Source organism: Salvelinus alpinus, chromosome 10, assembly GCF_045679555.1.
Source record: "Salvelinus alpinus chromosome 10, SLU_Salpinus.1, whole genome shotgun sequence".
Taxonomy (NCBI): Eukaryota; Metazoa; Chordata; class Actinopteri; order Salmoniformes; family Salmonidae; genus Salvelinus; species Salvelinus alpinus.
In genome coordinates, this window is record NC_092095.1 from 24,785,721 (window position 1) to 24,810,180 (window position 24,460).

General features: G+C 43.5%; 1 protein-coding gene across 1 annotated transcript in view; it reads right to left on the reverse strand.

The window, feature by feature from the left end:
* LOC139531787 (piezo-type mechanosensitive ion channel component 2-like) overlaps positions 1–24,460 on the reverse strand; it is a 151,127-nt gene that overhangs the window by 29,196 nt on the left and 97,471 nt on the right. Inside the window, exons 8-16 of the mRNA XM_071328627.1 lie at positions 13,846–14,014; positions 11,570–11,605; positions 11,251–11,368; positions 10,621–10,811; positions 9,481–9,829; positions 8,823–9,022; positions 8,411–8,559; positions 7,416–7,589; positions 2,801–3,051 (exon numbers count right to left, since the gene is read on the reverse strand). Coding sequence (XP_071184728.1) covers positions 2,801–3,051; positions 7,416–7,589; positions 8,411–8,559; positions 8,823–9,022; positions 9,481–9,829; positions 10,621–10,811; positions 11,251–11,368; positions 11,570–11,605; positions 13,846–14,014 — 1,637 coding nt within the window. The remainder of the gene's footprint in view (positions 1–2,800; positions 3,052–7,415; positions 7,590–8,410; positions 8,560–8,822; positions 9,023–9,480; positions 9,830–10,620; positions 10,812–11,250; positions 11,369–11,569; positions 11,606–13,845; positions 14,015–24,460) is intronic.

Consider the following 24,460-nt stretch of genomic DNA (forward strand, 5'->3'; position numbering starts at 1 on the left):
TGAGACTGGGCTGAGTGGATTTCAGCACATTCTGGGAACTGTGGCAGTATGTGTCATCACAAACCCACCCACACACCCACACACACAAACACCTTTAACATATTCAAATTCATTCTTACATCATCAGGAAACAGATGTTGAGCAGCCCAAGCAGTGTTCTGTAAAGACTCTGAGACAGCGTCAGGGTTCAGAAACACACACGCACACACACACACACACACACACACACACACACACACACACACACACACACACACACACACACACACACACACACACACACACACACACACACACACACACACACACACACACACACACACACACACACACACACTAGAGCTGGGTCAATAAACTGAAAATGATCGACACCGACCATAACGATCATTTATCGAAGGCATTTCACTGATTTCGTTCCTCTTTGAAAAATTCGAATTTAACTGTATTTAAGAAAATATATATATATATTTTATATATATATAGTACCAATCAAAAGTTTGGACCCACCTACTCATTCAAGGGTTTTTCTTTATTTTTACTATGTTCTACATTGTAGAATAATAGTGAAGACATCAAACTATGAAATAACACATATGGAATTATGTGGTAACCAAATTATGTGGTAACCATATATTTTATATTTGAGATTCTTCAAAGTAGCTTGATGAATACATTTCAATTAACAGGTGTGCCTTGTTAAAAGTTAATTTGTGGAATTTCTTTCCTTCTTGATGTGTTTGAGCCAATCAGTTGTGTTGTGACAAGGTAGGGGTGGTATACAGAAGATAACCCTATTTGGTAAAAGGTCAAGTCCATATTATGGCAACAACAGCTCAAATAAGCAAAGAGAAACAACAGTCCATCATTACTTTAAGACGTGAAGGTCAGTCAATCTAGAAAATGTCAAGAACATTGAAAGTTTCTTCAAGTGCAGTCGCAAAAACCATAAAGCGCTATGATGAAACTGGCTCTCATGAGGACCGCCACAGGATAGGAAGACCCAGAGTTACCTCTGCTGCAGAGGATAAATTCATTAGAGTTACCAGCCTCAGCAATTGCAGCCCAAATAAATGCTTCACAGAGTTCAAGTAACAGACATATCTCAACATCAACTGTTCAGAGGAGACTGCGTGAATCAGGCCTTCATGGTCGAATTGCTGCAAAGAAACAACTACTAAAGGACACCAATAAGAACAGGACTTGCTTGGGCCAAGAAACACGAGCAATGGACATCAGACTGGTGGAAATCTGTCCTTTGGTCTGATGAGTAATTTTTTAAATATTTTTTTTGTGTTTCTGAGATGCAGAGTAGGTGAACGGATGATCTCCGCATGTGTTGTTCCCACCATGAAGCATACTATCATTTGTTTTTCAAAATGACAATGACCCAACACACCTCCAGGCTGTGTAAGGGCTATTAAACCGAGAAAGAAAGTGATGGAGTGACCTGGCCTCCACAAACCCCTGTACTCAACCCAATTGAGATGGTTTGGGATGAGTTGGACTGCAGAGTAAAGGAAAAGCAGCCAACAAGTGCTCAGCATATATGGGAACTCCTTTAAGACAGTTGGAAAAGCATTCCAGGTGAAGCTGGTTAAGAGAATGCCAAGAGTGTGCAAAGCTCTCATCAAGGCAAAGGGTGGCTACTTTGAAGAATATGAAATAGATTTTCATTTGATTAACACTTTTTTGGTTGCTACATAATTTCATATCTGTTATTTAATAGTTTTGATGTCTTCAAATAAAGAAAAACCTTTGAATGTGTAGGTGTGTCTACATTTTTGACTGGTACTGTATATGAATAGTGTGTAAATAGTATTTTTATTGTCTCTTGGGTGTCTTTCCTATGTATAACTTATTCCATTAAATTCAAATATATTAATCAAATATTATGTTGTTCTTGTCTATTACTGTGCTGTACTTTGTCATGTATTTGTATGTTTTATGTGGACCCCAGGATGAGTAGCTGCTGCATGTGTAGTGGCTAATGGGAATCCTAATAAACTAAACTAAACACACGGTCAAACAGAGGAAGAATTCTTCTCACTCACTAGACAATCAAAGCCAAATTAAGTTAGCCAGCATCAAATTAACACATCATTCACTCGGAAAAGACTACTAGAGAATTGGATCGCATGTAGTCTCTCCACTGTATGGGAGTTCAACAACCCAAATCCTCCATACTTACTATGGATAGCAACTTAGCGTTTGGCTATTGCATAAAGCACAGTGTAACAATAATGAGAACCTATGAGAAAATACCTCTGAGAAAAAAGTGTATTCAGGGTACCATAATAAATGATACATCCTAGAGGTGCATGGCTCTGACTAAACACCAAGCCTGTTAGTTCATCAAACAAGTCTAGACAATTTCATTCCCATCTGTTTACTGTCTTCCTCTCTCTCCGTGCCTGATTCACGTCACTCCAATAAAGCCCTAGCGTATTGGGATATGTCACAATCACATCTAATCAATGATTTTATTACACTCCAACAAAATACAAAGTCTATGTACTTGGCAAATTATTCATACGGATTACCTAGCGGGATACGTCAAAATTAAAAGATATCAACTGTTTTATAGGTTACCCCCGCCAACGTACAATGTTTACTTATCAAATTATTCCAGGTAATTAATTATTTTAGATGAAGGCTTCTGAATGAGATACATCAACTTTTATTGGATGAAGGAAGGTGCTTGCAAACTGATCCAACCTTTTGTGATAGTCACAAAAGGTTTATTTGTTATCCCTGTGCATGTGTGGCATGTGCATGTCTGTGTGAGTCTGTCTGTCTGTACCTGACATCTCGTCGACCGGAGACTCTGGTTGTGCTTTGGGGGGGCTGGGGTAGCTCTCCGCCTTGCTGCAGTGCTCCAGTGGTTCTTCATACCTCCTCATCTCCTCCTCCTCCTCATAACTTCTATTCTCCTCCTTCTCATCCTCCTCTTCCAGCTGCACCTTCTCCCCAGCCTCTTCCTCTTTGGTGGTCACAGTGAGGGTGGGTTTGATCAGAGAGATGTCTGCCAGACTGCCATCTAGGTGCACCAGCCTGGGAATGGAGAATAGAAAATATCAATAATATACAGTGGGGAGAACAAGTATTTGATACACTGCCGATTTTGCAGGTTTTCCTACTTACAAAGCATGTAGAGGTCTGTAATTTTTATCATAGGTACACTTCAACTGTGAGAGACGGAATCTAAAACAAAAATCCAGAAAATCACATTGTATGATTTTTAAATAATTAATTTGCATTTTATTGCATGACATAAGTATTTGATACATCAGAAAAGCAGAACTTAATATTTGGTACAGAAACCTTTGTTTGCAATTACAGAGATCATACGTTTCCTGTAGTTCTTGACTAGGTTTGCACACACTGCAGCAGGGATTTTGGCCCACTCCTCCCTACAGATCTTCTCCAGATCCTTCAGGTTTCGGGGCTGTCGCTGGGCAATACGGAGTTTCAGCTCCCTCCAAAGATTTTCTATTGGGTTCAGGTCTGGAGACTGGCTAGGCCACTCCAGGACCTTGAGATGCTTCTTACGGAGCCACTCCTTAGTTGCCCTGGCTGTGTGTTTCGTGTCGTTGTCATGCTAGAAGACCCAGCCACGACCCATCTTCAATGCTCTTACTGAGGGAAGGAGGTTGTTGGCCAAGATCTCGCGATACATGGCCCCATCCATCCTCCCCTCAATACGGTGCAGTCGTCCTGTCCCCTTTGCAGAAAAGCATCCCCAAAGAATGATGTTTCCACCGCCATGCTTCACGGTTGGGATGGTGTTCTTGGGGTTGTACTCATACTTCTTCTTCCTCCAAACACGGCGAGTGGAGTTTAGACCAAAAAGCTCTATTTTTGTCTCATCAGACCACATGACCTTCTCCCATTCCTCCTCTGGATCATCCAGATGGTCATTGGCAAACTTCAGACGGGCCTGGACATGCACTGGCTTGAGCAGGGGGACCTTGCGTGCGCTGCAGGATTTTAATCCATGACGGCGTAGTGTGTTATTAATGGTTTTCTTTGAGACTGTGGTCCCAGCTCTCTTCAGGTCATTGACCAGGTCCTGCCGTGTAGTTCTGGGCTGATCCCTCACCTTCCTCATGATCATTGATGCCCCACGAGGTGAAATCTTGCATGGAGCCCCAGACCGAGGGTGATTGACCGTCATCTTGAACTTCTTCCATTTTCTAATAATTGCGCCAACAGTTGTTTCCTTCTCACCAAGCTGCTTGCCTATTGTCCTGTAGCCCATCCCAGCCTTGTGCAGGTCTACAATTTTATCCCTGATGTCCTTACACAGCTCTCTGGTCTTGGCCATTGTGGAGAGGTTGGAGTCTGTTTGATTGAGTGTGTGGACAGGTGTCTTTTTATACAGGTAACGAGTTCAAACAGGTACAGTTAATACAGGTAATGAGTGGAGAACAGGAGGGCTTCTTAAAGAAAAACGAACAGGTCTGTGAGAGCCGGAATTCTTACTGGTTGGTAGGTGTTCAAATACTTATGTCATGCAATAAAATGCAAATTAATTACTTAAAAATCATACAATGTGATTTTCTGAATTTTTGTTTTAGATTCCGTCTCTCACAGTTGAAGTGTACCTATGATAAAAATTACAGACCTCTACATGCTTTATAAGTAGGAAAACCTGCAAAATCGGCAGTGTATCAAATACTTGTTCTCCCCACTGTATATATATAGTACCAGTCAAAAGTTTGGACACACCTACTCATTCAAGGGGTTTTCTATATTTTTACTATGTTCTACATTGTAGAATAATAGTGAAGACATCAAAACTATGAAATATCACATATGGAATCATGTAGTAACCAAAACGTGTTAAACAAATCAAAATATATTTATATTTGAGATTCTTCTCCAAGAAGGAGAGTGATGGAGTGATGCATCAGCTGATCTGGCCCCCACAATCACCCAACCTCAACCCAAATGAGATGGTTTGGGATGAGTTGGACTGCAGATTGAAGGAAAAGCAGCCAACAAGTGCTCAGCATATGTGGGAACTCCTTCAAGGCTGTTGGAAAATCATTCCAGGTGAAGCTGGTTGATAGACGGCCAAGAGTGTGCAAAGCTGTCATCAAGGCAAAGGGTGGCTACTTGAAGAATCTAAAATATATTTAGGTTTGTTTAACACTTTTTTGGTTACTACATGATTCCATGTGTTGATTCATAGTTATGTCTTCACTATTATTCTACAATGTACACAATAAGACAAAAATAGTAGTCCAAACGTTTCACTGGTACTGTATATATATATATATATATTTAGCAGAAATGTTTATCCAAAGCATGCATACATTTTCCATTTAGGTGTCCCTAGCGGGAATCAAACTCAGGATAATTGGCATTGCAATCTGCCATGCTCTAGCAACTGAGCCACGCAGGACCAGAATAGAAACAGAATTACTAGAATGGACAAAGCCTCTAATTCTAGTTCTATGGGAGAGACTGTCAGGCTGGGTCCCTGTAGTAATCAAGAGAGTACTTGTTCTGTCTCCTTCCCTTCATGACCACTGGTCTCAAAGTAACAGGTGTAAACAACGGAGAGACCTATCCAGTCCATAGGCCTCTTCCTTCTCATAACATGTGACAAGTTCTGTACTGTTCTGTACCTTAAAAATTATTCCAACTTATGGAGAGCTCATTTACCATTCACTCGCAATCTCCCAAATCAAAATATGCTTTCAATAAAATATTATGTGATGACATTGCATTGCATTCCACCCATACTTGCACCTTGTGCAGTGATACACGTAAAACACAGTTCAGAGGTGTGTAGTTAGTGTTTTAACTTGACACCATGTCAGAGTTAGATGGAAATGGGTCAGAGTGAAAGACTAGGGAGGCTACACAGTAAAACAGAGGGCTTGCCCAGGCAAGCAGCTAATGTCTGAGGCAGTAAGGCACCACTTAGTCATCCTGAACTATGGGCTGTTTTCCCTCCACAATGAGGGAAAGCATGGTATGTACTTAGAATCCCTTATGGACAACTAACACTAGCTTTCCATGGTGAGGGCTTGTGTGTGTGTGTCTGTGTGTGCGTGCGTGCGTGCGTGCGTGCGTGCGTGCGTGCGTGCGTGCGTGCGTGTGCGTGCGTCTGTGTCTGTCTGTGTGTGTGTGTGTGTGTGTGTGTGTGTGTGTGTGTGTGTGTCTGTGTCTGTGTCTGTGTCTGTGTCTGTGTCTGTGTGTGTGTGTTTGTGTGTGTGTGTGTTTGTGTGTGTGTGTGTGTGTGTCTGTGTCTGTGTCTGTGTCTGTGTCTGTGTCTGTGTCTGTGTGTGCGTGCGTGTGTCTGTGTCTGTGTCTGTGTCTGTGTGTGTGTGTTTGTGTGTTTGTGTGTGTATACAAGATAAACACAACCAAGTTAGCTAAAGCTAAAACAGGTGCCCTAAAGCTAAGGGTACAACAGGCAACAAGTAAAGGATTGAACACGAGCAGACAGAGGAGGGGTTACAGTTCCACTGCCAGCCAGTAGGGGCATGGAGAATGGATAGCCATGATAGATTTCACACATCAATTAAAGGAAACCCTTGCGGGACAGTGTGGACAGTTTTAATTCAATTAGAGGCTACTACAGCCTAAGACCAGTCCAGTATACCATCCAGGCAAAATTGCTGATACAGTGAAATTGTATTGTAGTTATTTTTGTATGTCAATTGGGATCATGAGAAGTTGTATAGGTAAAAAGGCATCTGCGACAATCACTTCAAGTGTATATGATTTCGAAAACGACCATACATTGTATGGATTGTCAAGGCATCCATTGTCAGAATTCACTCGTATCAGGTTTGCCTCAAATATGACACATTTGTTGAAGAAAAATAGCACGGATATTGATTGAATTAGAGCTTGGAAATACCTGTTGAGTTGATTGATCATGGGGTGGAGTGACCCTTGGTCAAATAATTTTGAATTCTGCGAGACTTAGTGGTCTCAGTGGGATCAGGTGGGAAAACGATCTATTCCATGGACACTGCTAGAAAGTCAAATCTTACTTTCCTGACCCACATCATAGAGATAGACTCTAGTGCCCAAAAGCCTGTCATAGCATGGGCAGCGCCATTGAGGACTTTCATGTTGAAATAGTCAACTGGGTGGGACTTCCTATGGGTTAAGGAAGGGTCACATAATTCCATCCAGGTCACTAGTGAGGAAAAATTCCATAACTGTAGCTGGCAGTAAATTGCCAACCTTGGCTTTATAACTGATCAAACAATACACTCTAGGTGGCAATATGCACCCTTTCAGTTTGTTTACCAACTACTAGAAGTAGTAGAAGAAGAAAATGGACTACTTCAAAATGGAGATGGCCTCAGTGGCACTGCCCATGCTCTCGCTGACATAATGGGACAGATACAATGATGCTATGTCTATCTAAGTCTATGTGTGAGACCCACCTAGTGATTGTGCTCTTCTGTTTGTCGGCCACCGTCTTGATGTCAGTGAGCAGGAGGAAGTGCTGGTGGAAGTAATGCAGGTGGAGGATGCAGACCAACAGGAAGGAGGTGGGGATGAAGATCCTCATGAACAGAGCCGGGACAGAGAACTTCTCCAGGCCCAGGTCCTCCAGTCTACACAGGGAGAGACAGGGGGAGGAGGGAGAGACAGGGGGAGGAGGGAGAGACAGGGAGAGGAGGGAGAGACAGGGAGAGAAGGGAGAGACAGGGAGAGGAGGGAGAGACAGGGGGAGAAGGGTGAGACAGGGAGAGGAGGGAGAGACAGGGGGAGGAGGGGGAGACAGGGAGAGGAGGGAGAGACAGGGGGAGACAGGGAGAGGAGGGAGAGAGAGGGAGGAGGGAGAGACAGGGAGAGACAGGGGGAGACATGGAGAGACAGGGGGAGAAGGGAGAGACAGGGGGAGGAGGGAGAGACAGGGAGAGGAGGGAGAGACAGGGAGAGAAGGGAGAGACAGGGAGAGGAGGGAGAGACAAGGGAGGAGGGAGAGAAGGGCGAGACAGGGGGAGAAGGGAGAGACAGGGGGAGAAGGGAGAGACAGGGGGAGGAGGGGGAGACAGGGAGAGGAGGGAGAGACAGGGGGAGACAGGGAGAGGAGGGAGAGAGAGGGAGGAGGGAGAGACAGGGAGAGACAGGGGGAGGAGGGAGAAACAGAGGAAGAGACAGGGGGAGGAGGGAGAGACAGGGTGAGAAGGGAGAGATGGGGAGGAGGGAGAGACAGGGGGAGGAGGAAGATACAGGGGGAGGAGGGAGAGACAGGGGGAGGAGGGAGAGACAGGGGGAGGAGAGCGGTTAACACGAAATGGTGGTAAAGACACGTACACCCACACATTCACGAAGAGGTGTGTTTGTGCATACAGCCAAGCACACACACACACACACACACACATACACATACACGCACACACAAACACATTCTCTCTCTCTCTCTACTCACTTGTCTTTACTCATGCCGGTCATGTTGGACCAGACGTGGATGGAGGAGTCAAACTGGAAGGTGTAGACCAGGATGAGGACCAGCATGGTGTAGAACACCACAGACATCCAGAAGTACTTCAGCATCCTCCTCCACCACTCATAGTGCACCTGATGACCAGAGAGGTAGGCTGTTACAAACCTACGACTTATATTCCAAAAACACAATCCTATATATACCTTCATAGGACCATTCACTATTTGTAGTATGTGTAGTACAGAAATAGTGAATTTGGAGTGCACGTGATTTAGTTTCCCCCAGTAGTACGGAACCAAAGGAAAAGTCCCATAAGACACATCAGCGCTGGGTTAGATCAAAAACCTGCACAGAGCCAGCCAGAGTGGAAGGTACAGTAAGCCTACAGTAACAGTACCTGGTAGCAGGCCACGCAGAAGAGGAGCAGCATCATGTAGATGATCTTGTACATGACGATGCGTCCCTGGAAGCTGACAAAGAAGAACATGCCGGCGCAGATGTAGATCCAGTACTTGTTCAGCATGGCCGTGAGCGTGTTGCCTAGCACCTGCATCATCTCCCTGTGGCCACCGCTCTCATCCACCTCCTCCTCCTTCTCTGTAGGAAACACAGGGGAGGGAAGAGCTGAAACAATGACAACAGCCACGATGCCAACATCAGGATAAGCTAACAAAGCTACTTTAATGATTGTCTTTCTTGACACCTGTGAGGTTATTCACATAGAGTAGAATCCTAATTCAAGACCCATGCTTATATTTGGTTTATATCATGAATTGATGTCAACTGGAGATGTATGTGAAAGTTTGCATTACATGCCTTCATCTAGAACTGTACATACTCTCACCAGGAACTCTCAGACAGACGGACAGACGGACGGACGGACGGACAGACAGACAGACAGACAGACTGACAAACAGATGGACAGACAGACGAACAGACAGACAGACTGACAGACAAACAGATGGATAGACAGACAGACAGACAGATGGACGAACAGACGGACTGCCTGACTGACAGACTGACTGATTGACTAACTGACAGACTGACAGACTCACCGTTCTTGTGGGCATGGATGACCCTGATGTCCAATAGCACCTCCTCTTCTCTCTGGCTCTCCTTCCTCTCTGTCAATGCCTGTCTCAGCAGCAGCCAGAAACTAAGCAGACACAGCATCTTGGAGCCCAGTTCCCGGAAGGGCACCTCTTTCTTTAAGAAGAGCCCAGGTACGGGGTGGAGGATCTCGAAGCTCCAGATGTACTGGAGGATGATCAACAGGTTCCCATAGAACACCATGAAGGGGGACGTGATCATGGCGTACTTGCGTCGGTCACGCACCATCCACAGCGTGCACGACCAGATGAGGAACACAAAGGTCAGCCAACTCACGTAGGTGATACTCCACGCCTGGGGAGGGAGGGAAGGGGAGATGGGGGGAGAGAGAGAGAGAGAGAGAGAGAGAGAGAGAGAGAGAGAGAGAGAGAGAGAGAGAGAGAGAGAGAGAGAGAGAGAGAGAGAGAGAGAGAGCGAGAGAGCGCGAGAGCGCGAGAGCGCGAGAGCGAGAGAGCGAGAGAGAGAGAGAGAGAGAGAGAGAGATCATCAAGTTAGATCATCAAGCCACTCACATTAGGGACTGACACTGTGAATAATAGTTAAGCATCACATATCATTGGTGTCAATGGTGTTACTAAAGAAATCACTTTAGTGAGATCAGCCGGTGGCCTAGACTGGTTACTCAATATCCTTTAACCAGCAGATCACATGAAGTGATCTGAGTCATATGAAAAACAGAGTGCAGAGATGTTTCTAGAGAGAGGGAAGCCTTCTACACATCCACCCCCACCACCACCTTTCAACCTTCCAAGGACCTCAGCAGGCCTCCACTAACTAACTACCAATGGAGAAAGAACATACATCTATTCTGCGGTGTATAAGGTAAAACAATAGGAGCACCCCCCATCCCTACCCCACCCCCTGCTCTCTGAAGTCCAATATCAGCTTGGGAACTACATGGTACACATTACCCAGGGTCCACAGGGGCTGGCTTTAAGCTGTCACCACTAATAACTAGATTGGCCACCGGGAGGCTGTGTGTGCGTGTGTGTATCCTGAAGCCCCCGCCGTCGTCTGGGACTGAAAAGGCAGACTGTTCCTTGCTCTTCTGACAGACATAACGGACACACACACACACGACTCACCATCATTGCGATGAGAGCACAGATGTAGCTTTGCTTCATGATGAACCTGAAGGTTGTTACCGCGGCGTTTGCTCGTGGCGATCCCCCCTCCTCCTCTGGCGCAGTCGCCTTCGCCCCTCCCGCTGTCTCTTCTCCCGAACCCTCGCCACGCACCCCCGCCACCTCATACACACTGCTGTCCTTTCTCTCTGCTGGAGGGGTGGAAAGGGAGGAAGGAGGGAGAGAGCTCTCAGCATCTCAAGAACCGGATGTGAATTATCCTCTAATAGTTGCTGTCAACCTTGAGAAGCAAAGCCTCCTCTTTTTCACACTCCTTGTGATTTTCCTATTTTCCAGTGCTGCTGTTTTCCATCACGAGTTGTGTGTGTGTGTGGCAGGTTGACGGTGGTAGGCCGAAACTGAGCAACTACCGCTAGATGAGCCAGCTTTTAATTTTTTGGTCTTCATTTAAAGTTTAGGGTAAGGCATTAGGGTTACCAGTGTGGTAAAGGTTATGGTTAAGGATAGGGCCAGGTTTGATGACTTTGTGGCTGTGCCAGCTAGTGACCACTCTGCATTGCTGCCTCCAGGGCAAAATTCATGGCAATAAATTCCAACCTGTGTTATTCCCAGTATGTGGGTGATACTAACCCAGGTCTGGCCCTGGTTGGTCTGGTTTGTACTGCGGTGTGTAGTACTGGTCCAGTCCCAGCGGCCCGCTGGTGGGGACATAGTCCGGACGAGACCCGTTGGAGGTTACTATCAACACCTGGGGTAGAAAAACGCACTTAGCAGGGAGATTCAGAATAGCGTGAGTAAGTTTATGTATGCGTTATCATCATTGTTTTTGCTTGTCCAATAGCTTTTATTTATTTGATGTTTGTTGGAGCAACTCAAAAACTCTCAAAACGAGGTAATAAATGTTGCATCATGTTACAAGTTACAACATAGAAAGGAATAGCCTACTAACCTCAGATGTGCTGTATCCATCTTGGGTGGAATTAAACTAGAAAAAAATAACATGTAATTAAGACTGCCTTCATATTATACTCAGTGTTTGCTTACAAACACACGACCAGTGACAGTATTGGCTTACACATGGACATTACAGGACATTGTAGGGCCATGAAAGAATATAGTACACTACAGCACAGGTGTGTGTAATATTACTACAGTACAGTACAGGTGTGTGTAATACTACTACAGTACAGTACAGGTGTGTGTAATATTACTACAGTACATGTGTGTGTAATATTACTACAGCACAGTACATGTGTGTAATATTACTACAGCACAGTACATGTGTGTGTAATATTACTACAGTACAGTACAGGTGTGTGTAACACTACTACAGTACAGTACAGGTGTGTAATACTACTACAGTACAGTACAGGTGTGTGTAATATTACTACAGTACAGTACATGTGTGTGTAATATTACTACAGTACAGTACAGGTGTGTGTAATATTACTACAGTACAGGTGTGTGTAATACTACTACAGTAAGTACAGGGGTGTGTAATATTACGACAGTACAGTACAGGTGTGTGTAATATTACTACAGTACAGGTGTGTGTAATATTACTACAGTACAGGTGTGTGTAATACTACTACAGTACAGGGGTGTGTAATACTACTACAGTACAGGGGTGTGTAATACTACTACAGTACAGTACAGGGGTGTGTAATATTACTACAGTACAGGTGTGTGTAATATTACTACAGTACAGGTGTGTGTAATATTACTACAGTACAGGTGTGTGTAATACTACTACAGAACAGGTGTGTGTAATATTAATACAGTGCAGTACAGGGGTGTATAATATTACTACAGTACAGGTGTGTGTAATATTACTACAGTACAGGTCTGTATATTATTACGACAGTACAGTACAGGTGTGTATAATATTACTTCAGTACAGTACAGGTGTGTGTAATATTACTACAGTACAGGTGTGTGTAATATTACTGCAGTGCAGGTGTGTGTAATATTACTACAGTACAGTACAGATGTGTGTAATATTACTACAGTACAGGTGTGTATAATATTACTACAGTACAGTACAGGTGTGTGTAATATTATTACAGTACAGTACAGGTGTGTGTAATATTACTACAGTACAGGTGTGTAATACTACTACAGTACAGTACAGGTGTGTATAATATTACAGCAGTACAGTACAGGTGTGTGTAATATTACTACAGTACAGTACAGGTGTGTGTAATATTACTACAGTACAGGTGTGTGTAATATTACTACAGTACAGTACAGGTGTGTGTAATATTACTACAGTACAGGTGTGTGTAATATTACTACAGTACAGGTGTGTGTAATATTACTACAGTACAGGTGTGTGTAATATTACTACAGTACAGTACAGGTGTGTATAATATTACTACAGTACAGTACAGGTGTGTGTAATATTACTACAGTACAGGTGTGTGTAATATTATTACAGTACAGTACAGGTGTTTGTAATATTACTACAGTACATGTGTGTGTAATACTACTACAGTACAGTACAGGTGTGTATAATATTACAGCAGTACAGTACAGGTGTGTGTAATATTACTACAGTACAGGTGTGTGTAATATTACTACAGTACAGTACAGTTGTGTGTAATGTTACTACAGTACAGGTGTGTGTAATATTACTACAGTACAGGTGTGTGTAATATTACTACAGTACAGGTGTGTGTAATATTACTACAGTACAGGTGTGTGTAATATTACTACAGTACAGGTGTGTGTAATATTATTACAGTACAGGTGTGCGTAATATAACTTCTGTACATAGTCAGGATGTCTGTGTACATGTGTCTCATCTGTGTAGTGAGTCATCCTCCACAGCTTCGTAAGATCCAACCATTTCCAAGAACTGTGGATGTGAGGAAGAATATGCAGGTTTCCTCTGTGTCAATTTAGTTTGACGCATGCTGAATGAGTGACTCATTCAGTAAATATGGATACGCCCATGTTTTGAACCACAAATTAAAATACCCCTTTCAATTATAAAAATACAGTTCAACACAGCTACACTGCACCAAAATGGTAGTGGTTTTACAGTAGACCCTATACAGTTAGACAGCCACCATGTTGGTGCAGCGTGGATTCTGTAATGGAGTGCACAGTGTACCAAAGGGCCCTGAACAAAAATGGCGTCAGTGTTACTGCAAAGTTAATTCACCATGTAGCTCCGGGGCCCTGCCCCAATATGGCCACAGTGTTATAATAACTTTAACTCACCATGTCTGTGGGGTCTTGGAGCCAGAGGCGTATAAGCGTGGCCAGGGTGTAGTAGAGCACCAGCAGCATGATGGGGTTGACATAGTGGTGCCAGGCCAGCGCCGGGTTGACCCGGAACATCCAGGTGTAGGAACAGTCAGTCTGTACCACCGACGAGATGCCAAACAGACTGGTGGAGGGAGGAATGTGAGAGGGAGGGAAGGACGGGCAGATGGAGAGGGAGGGAAGGACGGGCAGATGGAGAGGGGGAGAAAGGCGGGGTGGGGAGAGCATTATTTCTTGCACAGTTGTGCGGTGATCTTGAAGTGCTCTTAAAAATCTGAGAACAATCCAGCCACATTCTATTGACATGCCATTCACCATGTATAGCTGAGAGAGAAATAGAGAGAGAGAGAGACAGAGAGACAGAGAGAGAGAGAGACAGAGAGAGAGAGAAATAACCAGAATGGGGCATATTATATTACTGAATAGGCAAGCAAATACTTGTGGAAGGGATTCTGAGAATTAGAGAATAGCAGCAGTCAGCAGTAGCACAGAGGATATTACAGAATGAAACACCTCCATTACTTTTATTCCCTCTTTAATTACAATTACCCCCCTCTGCATCTTGGCAGTTGGCTACATGTAAAAAATGAACTTCTACTGGTACAGCACTCTCTGGAATGGTAACCCTGATGAGTAGCATAACCAGACAGTACATTTGATTAGTTCTCCCAAGTCATATACTCACATACCATAAATGATCAAACACACACTTTTTACATGGACAAGACTTGAAAGACAGTGTGACAGTGTGACAACAACCTCTCCCTCAACGTGATCAAGGAGATGATTGTGGACTACAGGAAAAAAGAGGACCGAGCATGCCCCCGTTCTCATCGACGGGGCTGCAGTGGAGCAGGTTGAGAGCTTCAAGTTCCTTGGTGTCCACATCACAAACAAACTAACATGGTCCAAGCACACCAAGACAGTCGTGAAGAGGGCACAACAAAACCTATTCCCCCTCAGGAGACTGAAAAGATCCTCAAAAGGTTCTACAGCTGCACCATCGAGAGCATCCTGACTGGTTGCATCAACTGCTCGGCCTCCAACCGCAAGGCACTACGGAGGTGGTGCGAATGGCCCAGTACATCACTGGGGCCAAGCTTCCTGCCATCCAGGACCTCTATACCAGGCGGTGTCAGAGGAAGGCCCTAAAAATTGTCAAAGACTCCAGCCACCCTAGTCATAGACTGTTCTCTCTGCTACCGCACGGCAAGCGGTACCGGAGCGCCAAGTCTAGGTCCAAGAGGCTTCTAAACAGCTTCTAACCCCAAACCATAAGAATCCTGAACATCGAATCAAATTGCTACCCAGACTATTTGCATTGCCCCCCCTCTCCCCCTCTTTTACACCGCTGCTACTCTCTGTTGTTTTCATCTATGCATAGTCACTTTAATAACTCTACCTACATGTACATATTACCTCAACTAACCGGTGCCCCCGCACATTGACTCTGTACCAGTACCCCCCTGTATATAATCTCGCTTTTGTTATTTTACTGCTTCTCTTTAGTTACTTGTTACTTTTATTTCTTATTCTTATCCATATATTTTTTAACTGCATTGTTGGTTAGGGGCTCGTAAGTAAGCATTTCACTGTAACCTGTTGTATTCAGCGCATGTGACTAATACCATTTGATTTGATATGTTTCTATAATGCTGTGTATTTTCGATGAGATAATGAATGTAGATAGTATGAATATGGGCTGCAGCCCAGTGCTGGGGACCCACCAAGACAAAGTCACTGGTATAAACAACTGCAACTGCTTGAAGCATGTCTCCGGAACCACAAAACCCACAATTCCCTGGCATAACATCTTAGTATTCTCAGAAACACTTTCAATTTACACCAGCAGTAACAATGTTATGCTCTCTCTCTCTCTCTCTCTCTCTCTCTCTCTCTCTCTCTCTCTCTCTCTCTCTCTCTCTCTCTCTCTCTCTCTCTCTCTCTCTCTCTCTCTCTCTCTCTCTCTCTCTCTCTCTCTCTCTCTCTCTCTCTCTCTCTCTCTCTCTCTCTCTCTCTCTCTCTCTCTCTCTCTCTCTCTCTCTCTCTCTCTCTCTCTCTCTCTCTCTCTCTCTCTCTCTCTCTCTCTCTCTCTCTCTCTCTCTCTCTCTCTCTCTCTCTCTCTCTCTCTCTCTCTCTCTCTCTCTCTCTCCTGTTTTAATAACACTAAAGAAGGCAGTCCGCAAGCAAAACAACAACAGATGTATCCCGGGGAAAGGAAAGAAAGGGAGACAGAACGAGAGAAAAGAGAGGGAGAGATGCCAAAGTGCACAATAGTCACTCCAGCAGTCTTTCATTTTGGATTTATATCATGCCGCTATAATCGACCAGAATAGTTGTCTTTGGGATCACGGCCGTCATGTCCTGTTAGGAGTAGGTCGGCCTATGAGCCTTGAGGTGCACAAACATTCTAAAACTGCAGCTTTTATTAATAAGAAATAGAACCTAGAACACACTTAGTAACACGATGGGTTTAGGTGCGTGGCTCTTTTCAACTGGCCAAAGGAATAAATGTGTTATATCCTCTGCCTCCTTGGCATAGCCAGCCTCCGAACCAGATGCTTTCATGCCCAAGCACTGCTGCCACAGCTGGGGAATGCTAACCACTGACTACTGGTGTGTCTTCAATCAAGTGGCATAGGGTGAATGTCAATAGTATTTATTTGATTCCTCATGTCCTCTCTCCTCGCCTCCTTCTCAAAACACATTGGAGGAGGTCAGAGGAGAGGCGATGAGGAGATAGGAAACGAGGAATCAAATGCCACAGGGCACTGTATGGGTCATTCTAATCTGCCATGGATTGTCATGGTTTCCCAAGGAAGATAGTCAGCGAACGTGGTTCAGAAATAAGAACTAATCTACAACAGGGATTGCAGGAGATCAAATATGTAATTTGTCGAGTCATAAGCACTACTACATGCAAACGACACCGATTGGATACACAACAAGAACACACACAGACGCCTGAGTCATTGATACACCCATTCTTGCGCTGACGCTGTGATAAACACTTATAGCAAAAAACCCATTTGGCATTTTATGGGCTACTTTCAAGTAGTTTTTATTCCGCAGTTTGGGTCTAAATTGAAAAGCACACATATTTCGGTTAGAGCTCGGGTAGTAACCAAAACGGTATCCTCACCCGCAAATGTCAAATTACAAAGCTGGTAGTGATTGTGACTATTTGATTGTCAGAGGGTTCTTTGTTTTCGCCCATTGGCAAGACAACGCTGCACAGAATCAGCCCAGTACTGTAACTATTAGTGGTGGGCAGCGTACCAATTTGGGGAATATTTTGGGCCTTAGTCTCACAGACTTACTCCTGGGCCTTTGTCTCACAGACTACCTCCTGGGCCTTTGTCTCACAGACTAACTCCTGGGCCTTTGTTTCATAGACTAACTCCTGGGCCTTTGTCTCATAGACTAACTCCTGGGCCTTTGTCTCACAGACTAACTCCTGGGCCTTTGTCTCACAGACTAACTCCTGGGCCTTTGTTTCATAGACTAACTCCTGGGCCTTTGTCTCATAGACTAACTCCTGGGCCTTAGTCTCATAGACTAACTCCTGGGCCTTAGTCTCACAGACTAACTCCTGGGCCTTAGTCTCACAGACTAACTCCTGGGCCTTTGTCTCACAGACTAACTCCTGGGCCTTTGTTTCATAGACTAACTCCTGGGCCTTTGTCTCATAGACTAACTCCTGGGCCTTTGTCTCATAGACTAACTCCTGGGCCTTTGTCTCATAGACTAACTCCTGGGCCTTTGTCTCACAGACTAACTCCTGGGCCTTTGTCTCATAGACTAACTCCTGGGCCTTTGTCTCATAGACTAACTCCTGGGCCTTTGTCTCATAGACTAACTCCTGGGCCGTTGTCTCATAGACCAACCCCAATTCAGCAAAATGGTCTGATCAAGTGGTAGAATAATGGGTTTCATTAAAGAAATGAGTGTAGTCGTATAGAGAAAGATCCCAACCCCACTCATTTATTTCTCATCCCTTTGCTTCTTCTTTCACTGTACTTCCAAGGAGAAATATGTTTCAGTACAAATATAAACTCACAGCATTGGGGTGTTCTGTGTCTTAAGTCTTTCACATAACACTGTATTGTTTCAAAATGCTTTTTTAGGAGTTTGCATGAAATGTAATGTCGTTCCTGGTGATTTTGAGAGAGCGAATGGGGTGCTAACGTTCGACACATTAAAGCAAGACGGTCTTGAAGGTCGATCGCATTGTGTTTATTTGTACTGTTATGTCACAGAATACCCCTCCCCTCACACACACACACACACACACACACACACACACACACACACACACACACACACACACACACACACACACACACACACACACACACACACACACACACACACACACACACACACACACACACACTTATTATCACTTTTATACGACGGGTTACCAACATATTCAAATAATGATTTACATATTTTCATTAAAAAAGTTATTTTGATAAATGTATTCATATTATTTCATCCTTCCACAAGATATAGTCCCGACACAAATCTAGGGTTAGGGTTGCTACCCAAGCCGGCTGGTCGTTCGTTCTATTTGTTCGGTTGCCATAGACGCGACCCAGTCGTTCAGTCTTTTTGTTCTGTATCTATGGACGTGACCCAGTCGTTCAGTCTTTTTGTTCTGTATCTCACGTTTCTTTTAGAATAACATTTCGTTTTCAACAGAGGAGATTTGTATAAACCTTGCTGTCTGTCTCTCCGATGCTAGATGCTTTGTACAGTATAGTAGAGATTAAGCTTATAAATTCCCTGGCTGAGCTGATGAGACAGTCCATTGCGCTGTCAGATGGAACAGAGTAAATAGGCATTTTAACATCATAGATTTCGCCGGTGGTAACTTGTGGAATAGACACCGGCTGGAATGCGGTTTCAACCAATCAGCATTCAGGATTAGACCCACCCGTTGTATAAAGAACAATAATATACAGCGTTACAGCAAACTCCAAATACAGAACAGCCTTTGGACCACTCCCCACCACATGAACACACACAGACACACACAAGCAGTTCTCTGACAACTGGTTTGTAAGGTGTTTGTGTTCTGTCGTCAGTTACAGATTTGGCCAACTAGTTGGGGGGCACATTTCAGGGTGAACGAGCGCTTTCAGCAATTAGTCCTGTATCCTTCACTAAGGCCTTTCTGAAACAATGTTACCGGCACCAAGCAACAGTAACACTATATTGACCATCCCTCCCCAGGACTGCCTGTTGGTGTAGTTCAAGCATTGTTACAGCGTTCTCCATCTAAAAAGAGTCTGATCATGCCCTAATTTAGATAAATTGCATCTACTTTACTTAGGGGCTCACTTCTCTCTCTCTCTCTCTCTCTCTCTCTCTCTCTCTCTCTCTCTCTCTCTCTCTCGCCGTCTCTCTGTCTCTCTCTCTTTGAACCAGTCAGCTTAGATTTTTTCTCCCTCTCTCGCTCGCTCCCACAATTCGTGTCGAGTTCCCTGAAACCAGCTGTGTAATTTCTGAGCGGGCCAAGAATGGGCTGGCGTAATGAGAACCACCTGGGTCGGTGGAGCGGAGGGGAGCCGGAGCTGGGCCGGCCGGTGCCACCTCTCCCTGGTCTGGTTCTCTCTGGGCCCTGATAGGGGCTGGGTGGATGGAGGGGCCAGATGCACCCGACTCGGTCACAGGGTGGCTGGGGGAGTGTGTGTGTGTGTGTGTGTGGGGGGGACGACGACGACTACTTGTCTAGATGCCCTTGACCTAGGTTGAAATGGGAGTGGGTGGCTTGGGGAATGTACCAGGTCAGAGTGTGTGAGTGCAGCGTGTGTGTGTGGGGAGGGGGTACTACTTGTCTAGATGCCCTGGGTCACAGAGTGGGTGGGATTGTGTGTGTGTGTCAGTATGGGTCACAAACTGTGTGTGTGTGTGTGTGTGTGTGTGTGTGTGTGTGTGTGTGTGTGTGTGTGTGTGTGTGTGTGTGTGTGTGTGTGTGTGTGTGTGTTGGGGGAGTGGGGGTTGAAGTGTGTGTGCTTATCTAGAGTAGAGGTATTCTGAGTTTATGGAACTGCAGGGCCTAAATAAGGGGATAGATTGTGTGAGGAAATGAGCAGAGTACAGTGATTTGTGGGATACCGATGTTACCCTTAACTAAGATCTAGTTGAAATACAGTGGTTAGTTGGAACACATTAAACCCGTCACAATCTAAAAATCTATTTACCCTACGGTAGTCTCCTGATGCTCAGTGGTTGCACATCATCGTACAGGGGCTCAACTTTGGTTTTAAAAGTGGGGGATTATTATTATTACTATAACTTTTTGGGGGGGTAAACCCTCCAAACAGCCTACCCGACTGCTCGTAGGGATCCGCATGGTCCTAAAGCACACAAAAAAATCACATTCCAATGATAAACCTGGGGGGGACAAAAATGCAATTTCAGAATGTGGGGGGGGGGGGGGGGGGGGCATGTCCCCCCCGTACCCAGTGAAAGTTGCGCCCCTGTCATCGTACAATAACTTTTCAGATTTCAGAACATAACCTAAGAATGCTGCCAGCACAAACTTTAGAGCCGGGCTACAGAATGACGCAATCAAGTATATGATCCGTACCTTTGAGAATAATCTCTTGGTTGTAAAATTCTAAACGATTCGACTGGTCGTTAATCTCTCATTTCTATTACACTTTCCTCCATCGGGAAATGTCACATAAGAAATGAAAACCTATGATCTGAAATACAAAATACTATGCCCATAGAGACAAGGTAGATCACGAAAATACTTTGAGAGTTTTAATTTGAGGTTTTGGTCTGATATCTTGTTTCTTTATCATTGTGACACTTCTTTGCCTCCCATTAAATGGAGATCCCATTTGTGTAAAATGTTTATGATGGTTCCTGTGATAGGATAGAGGCAGCATAAAAATAGTCTACATACAACACAGACCTCATTTCTTGTGACTTGTCTTTGTTACTCAGAGTCACCTTCTGACTATTTTTTTATTTAACTAGGCAAGTCAGTTAAGAACAAACTCTTATTTTCAATGACAGCCTAGGAACACTGGGTTAAGTGACTTGTTCTGGGGCAGAACGACAGACTTTTACCTTGGGATTTGATCTTGCAAACGTTCAGTTATTAGTTCAACGCTCTAACCACTAGGCTACCTGCTGACTCCTACTCCACAAAGTAGTCTGTACATAAGTTTAGGTGCTAATTATTTACTTCAAATGTTAGCTTAAGTGTTGCCTGTATGGTTCAAATACACATATAATACACAGTCCCGTCAGAAAGCATTCACACCCCTTGACTTTTACATATTTTATTGTGTTACAAAAGTGGGATTAAAATGGATTTAATTGTCATTTTTTGTAAACGATCTACACAAAATACTCTGTGATGTCAAAGTGGAAGAAAAATTCCAACATTTGTAAAAAAATATATGAAAAACAAAACACTAATATATCTTGATTACAGAAGTCGGAAGTTTACATACACCTAGGTTGGAGTCATTAAAACTCGTTTTTCAACCACTCCACAAATTTCTTGTTAACAAACTATAGTTTTGGCAAGTCAGTTAGGACATCTACTTTGTGCATGACACAAGTAATTTTTCCAACAACTGTTTACAGACAGATTATTTCACTTATAATTCATTGTATTACAATTCCAGTGGGTCAGAAGTTTACATACACTAAGTTGACTGTGCCTTTAAACAGCTTGGAGAATTCCAGAAAATTATGTAATGGCTTTAGAAGCTTCTGATAGGCTAATTGACATCATTTGAGTCAATTGGAGGTGTACCTGTGGTGGTATTTCAAGGCCTACCTTCAAACTCAGTGCCTCTTTGCTTGACATCATGGGAAAATCAAAAGAAATCAGCCAAGACCTCAGAAGAAAAATTGTAGACCTCCACAAGTCTGGTTCATCCTTGGGAGCAATTTCCAAACTCCTGAAGGTACCACGTTCATCTGTACAAATAATAGTACGCAAGTATAAACACCATGGGACCACGCAGCCATCATACCGCTCAGGAAGGAGATGCGTTCTGTCTCCTAGAGATGAACGTACTTTGGTGCAAATTGGTGCGAAGTGCAAATCGATCCCAGAACAACAGCAAAGGACCTTGTGAAGATGCTGGAGGAAACAGGTACAAAAATATCTATATCCACAGTAAAACAAGTCCTATATCAACATAACCTGAAAGTCCACTCAGCAAGGAAGAAGCCACTGCTCCAAAACCACAATAAAAAAGCTAGACTACGGTTTGCAACTGCACATGGGGACAAAGATCGTACTTTTTGGAGAAATGTCCTCTGGTCTGATGAAACAAAAATAGAACTGTTTGGCCATAATGACCATCGTTATGTTTGGAGGAAAAAGGGGGACGCTTGCAAGCCGAAGAACACCATCCCAACCGTGAAGCACGGGGGTGGCAGCATCATGTTGTGGGGGTGCTTTGCTGCAGGAGGGACTGGTGCACTTCACAAAATAGATGGCATCATGAGGGAGGAAAATTATGAGGATATATTGAAGCAACATCTCAAGACATCAGTCAGGAAGTTAAAGCTTGGTCGCAAATGGGTCTTCCAAATGGACAATGACCCCAAGCATACTTCCAAAGTTGTGGCAAAATGGCGTAAGGACAACAAAGTCATGGTATTGGAGTGGCCATCACAAAGCCCTGACCTCAATCCCATAGAAAATGTGTGGGCAGAACTGAAAAAGCGTGTGCGAGTAAGGAGGTCTACAAACCTGACTCAGTTACACCAGCTCTGTCAGGAGGAATGGGCCAACATTCACCCAACTTATTGTGGGAAGCTTGTGGAAGGCTACCCGAAATGTTTGACCCAAGTTAAACAATGTAAAGGCAATGCTACCAAATACTAATTGAGTGTATTTAAACTTCTGACCCACTGGGAATGTGATGAAAGAAATATTATTATTAATTAATTAATATTATTCTGACATGTCACATTCTTAAAATAAAGTGGTGATCCTAACTGACCTAAGACAGGGAATTTTAACTAGGATTAAATGTCAGGAATTGTGAAAAACTGAGTTTATATATATTTGGCTAAGGTGTATGTAAACTTCTGACTTCAACTGTACATAAGTATTCAACCCCCTAAGTCAAAACATGTTAGAATCACCTTTGGCAAACTGTGAGTCTTTCTGGAAAAGTCTCTAAGAGCTTTCCATACCTGGATTGTGCAACATTTGCACATTATTCCTAAAAAAGCTCTGTCAAATTGGTTGTTGATCATTGTTAGACAACCATTTTCTGGTCTTGCCATAGATTTTAAGTCAAAACTGTAACTCTTAAAACACTGTAAAATTGGTTGTTGATCATTGCTAGATGATGATTTTTCAGGTTTTGCCATATATTTTCAAGCATATTTAAAACTAACTTGGCTACTCAGGAACAGTCCCTGTCTTCTTGGTAAGCAATTCCAGTGTAGATTTGGCCTTGTGTTTTACGTTATTGTCCTGCTGAAAAGTGAATTAATTTCCCAATGTCTGGTGGAAAGCAGACTGAGCCAGGTTTAGTATTTTGCCTGTGCTAAGCTGCATTTAGTTTATTTTTATCCTGAAAATCTCCCCAGTCCTTAATGATTACAAGCATACTCATAACATGATGCATCCACCACTGCTTGAAAATATGGAGAGTGGTATTCAGTAATTTGTTGTATTGGATTTGCCTCACATAACACGTTGTATTCAGGACACCATCCGAAGCGTAATTAATAACTTCACCATGCACAAAGGGATATTTAATTTTTTTCTTTTTTTTATCCAAATACCAATAGGTGCCCTTCTTTGCGAGGCATTGGAAAACCTCCCTGGTCTTTGTGGTTGATAATGTGTTCAACTGAGGGACCTTACATAATTTAATGTGTGGTACAGAGATGAGGTAGTCATTAAAAATGTATGTTAAACACTGTTATTGCACATATAGTGAGTCCATGCAACTTGTTATGTGACTTGTTAAGCACATTTTCATTTTCCTGAACTTATTTAGGCTGGCAATGAACTTATTTAGGCTTGCCATAACAAGGTGGTTGATTACTTATTGACTCAGGACATTTCAGCTTTCATTTTTAATTAATTTAATTAATTCCCCTTTGACATTATGGGGTATTGTGTGTAGGCCAGTGACCAAAAAATCTCAATTTAATACATTTTAAATTCAGGCTGTAACACAACAAAATATGGAAAAAGTAAACGGCTGTGAATACTTTCTGAAGGTACTGTAATATTAGTCTATTTCTTAACTCATGAAACCACAACTCTTTAGTTATTTAGGGAATACCTTTTGGCTCAGGAGCACCCCGACCCAGGGGCAATGGCCTCTTTAAAGATAAAAAACAACAAGAGATACCACTGAGTATGTTATATCATTCCTTGACAACCTTAATTTACTTCTCTATAAGTTAAGCCCAAATACATCCAAATACGTTACATAACGTCTTGGGTCAATACCAAGCTCAACTCCACTCCTTTAAACACAAAACATAAAATTCCCATGGCATGACAACATCCCAACTGCTATTCCCGTTCAAAAATCCTCCGTAAAGTTGTTGGCGG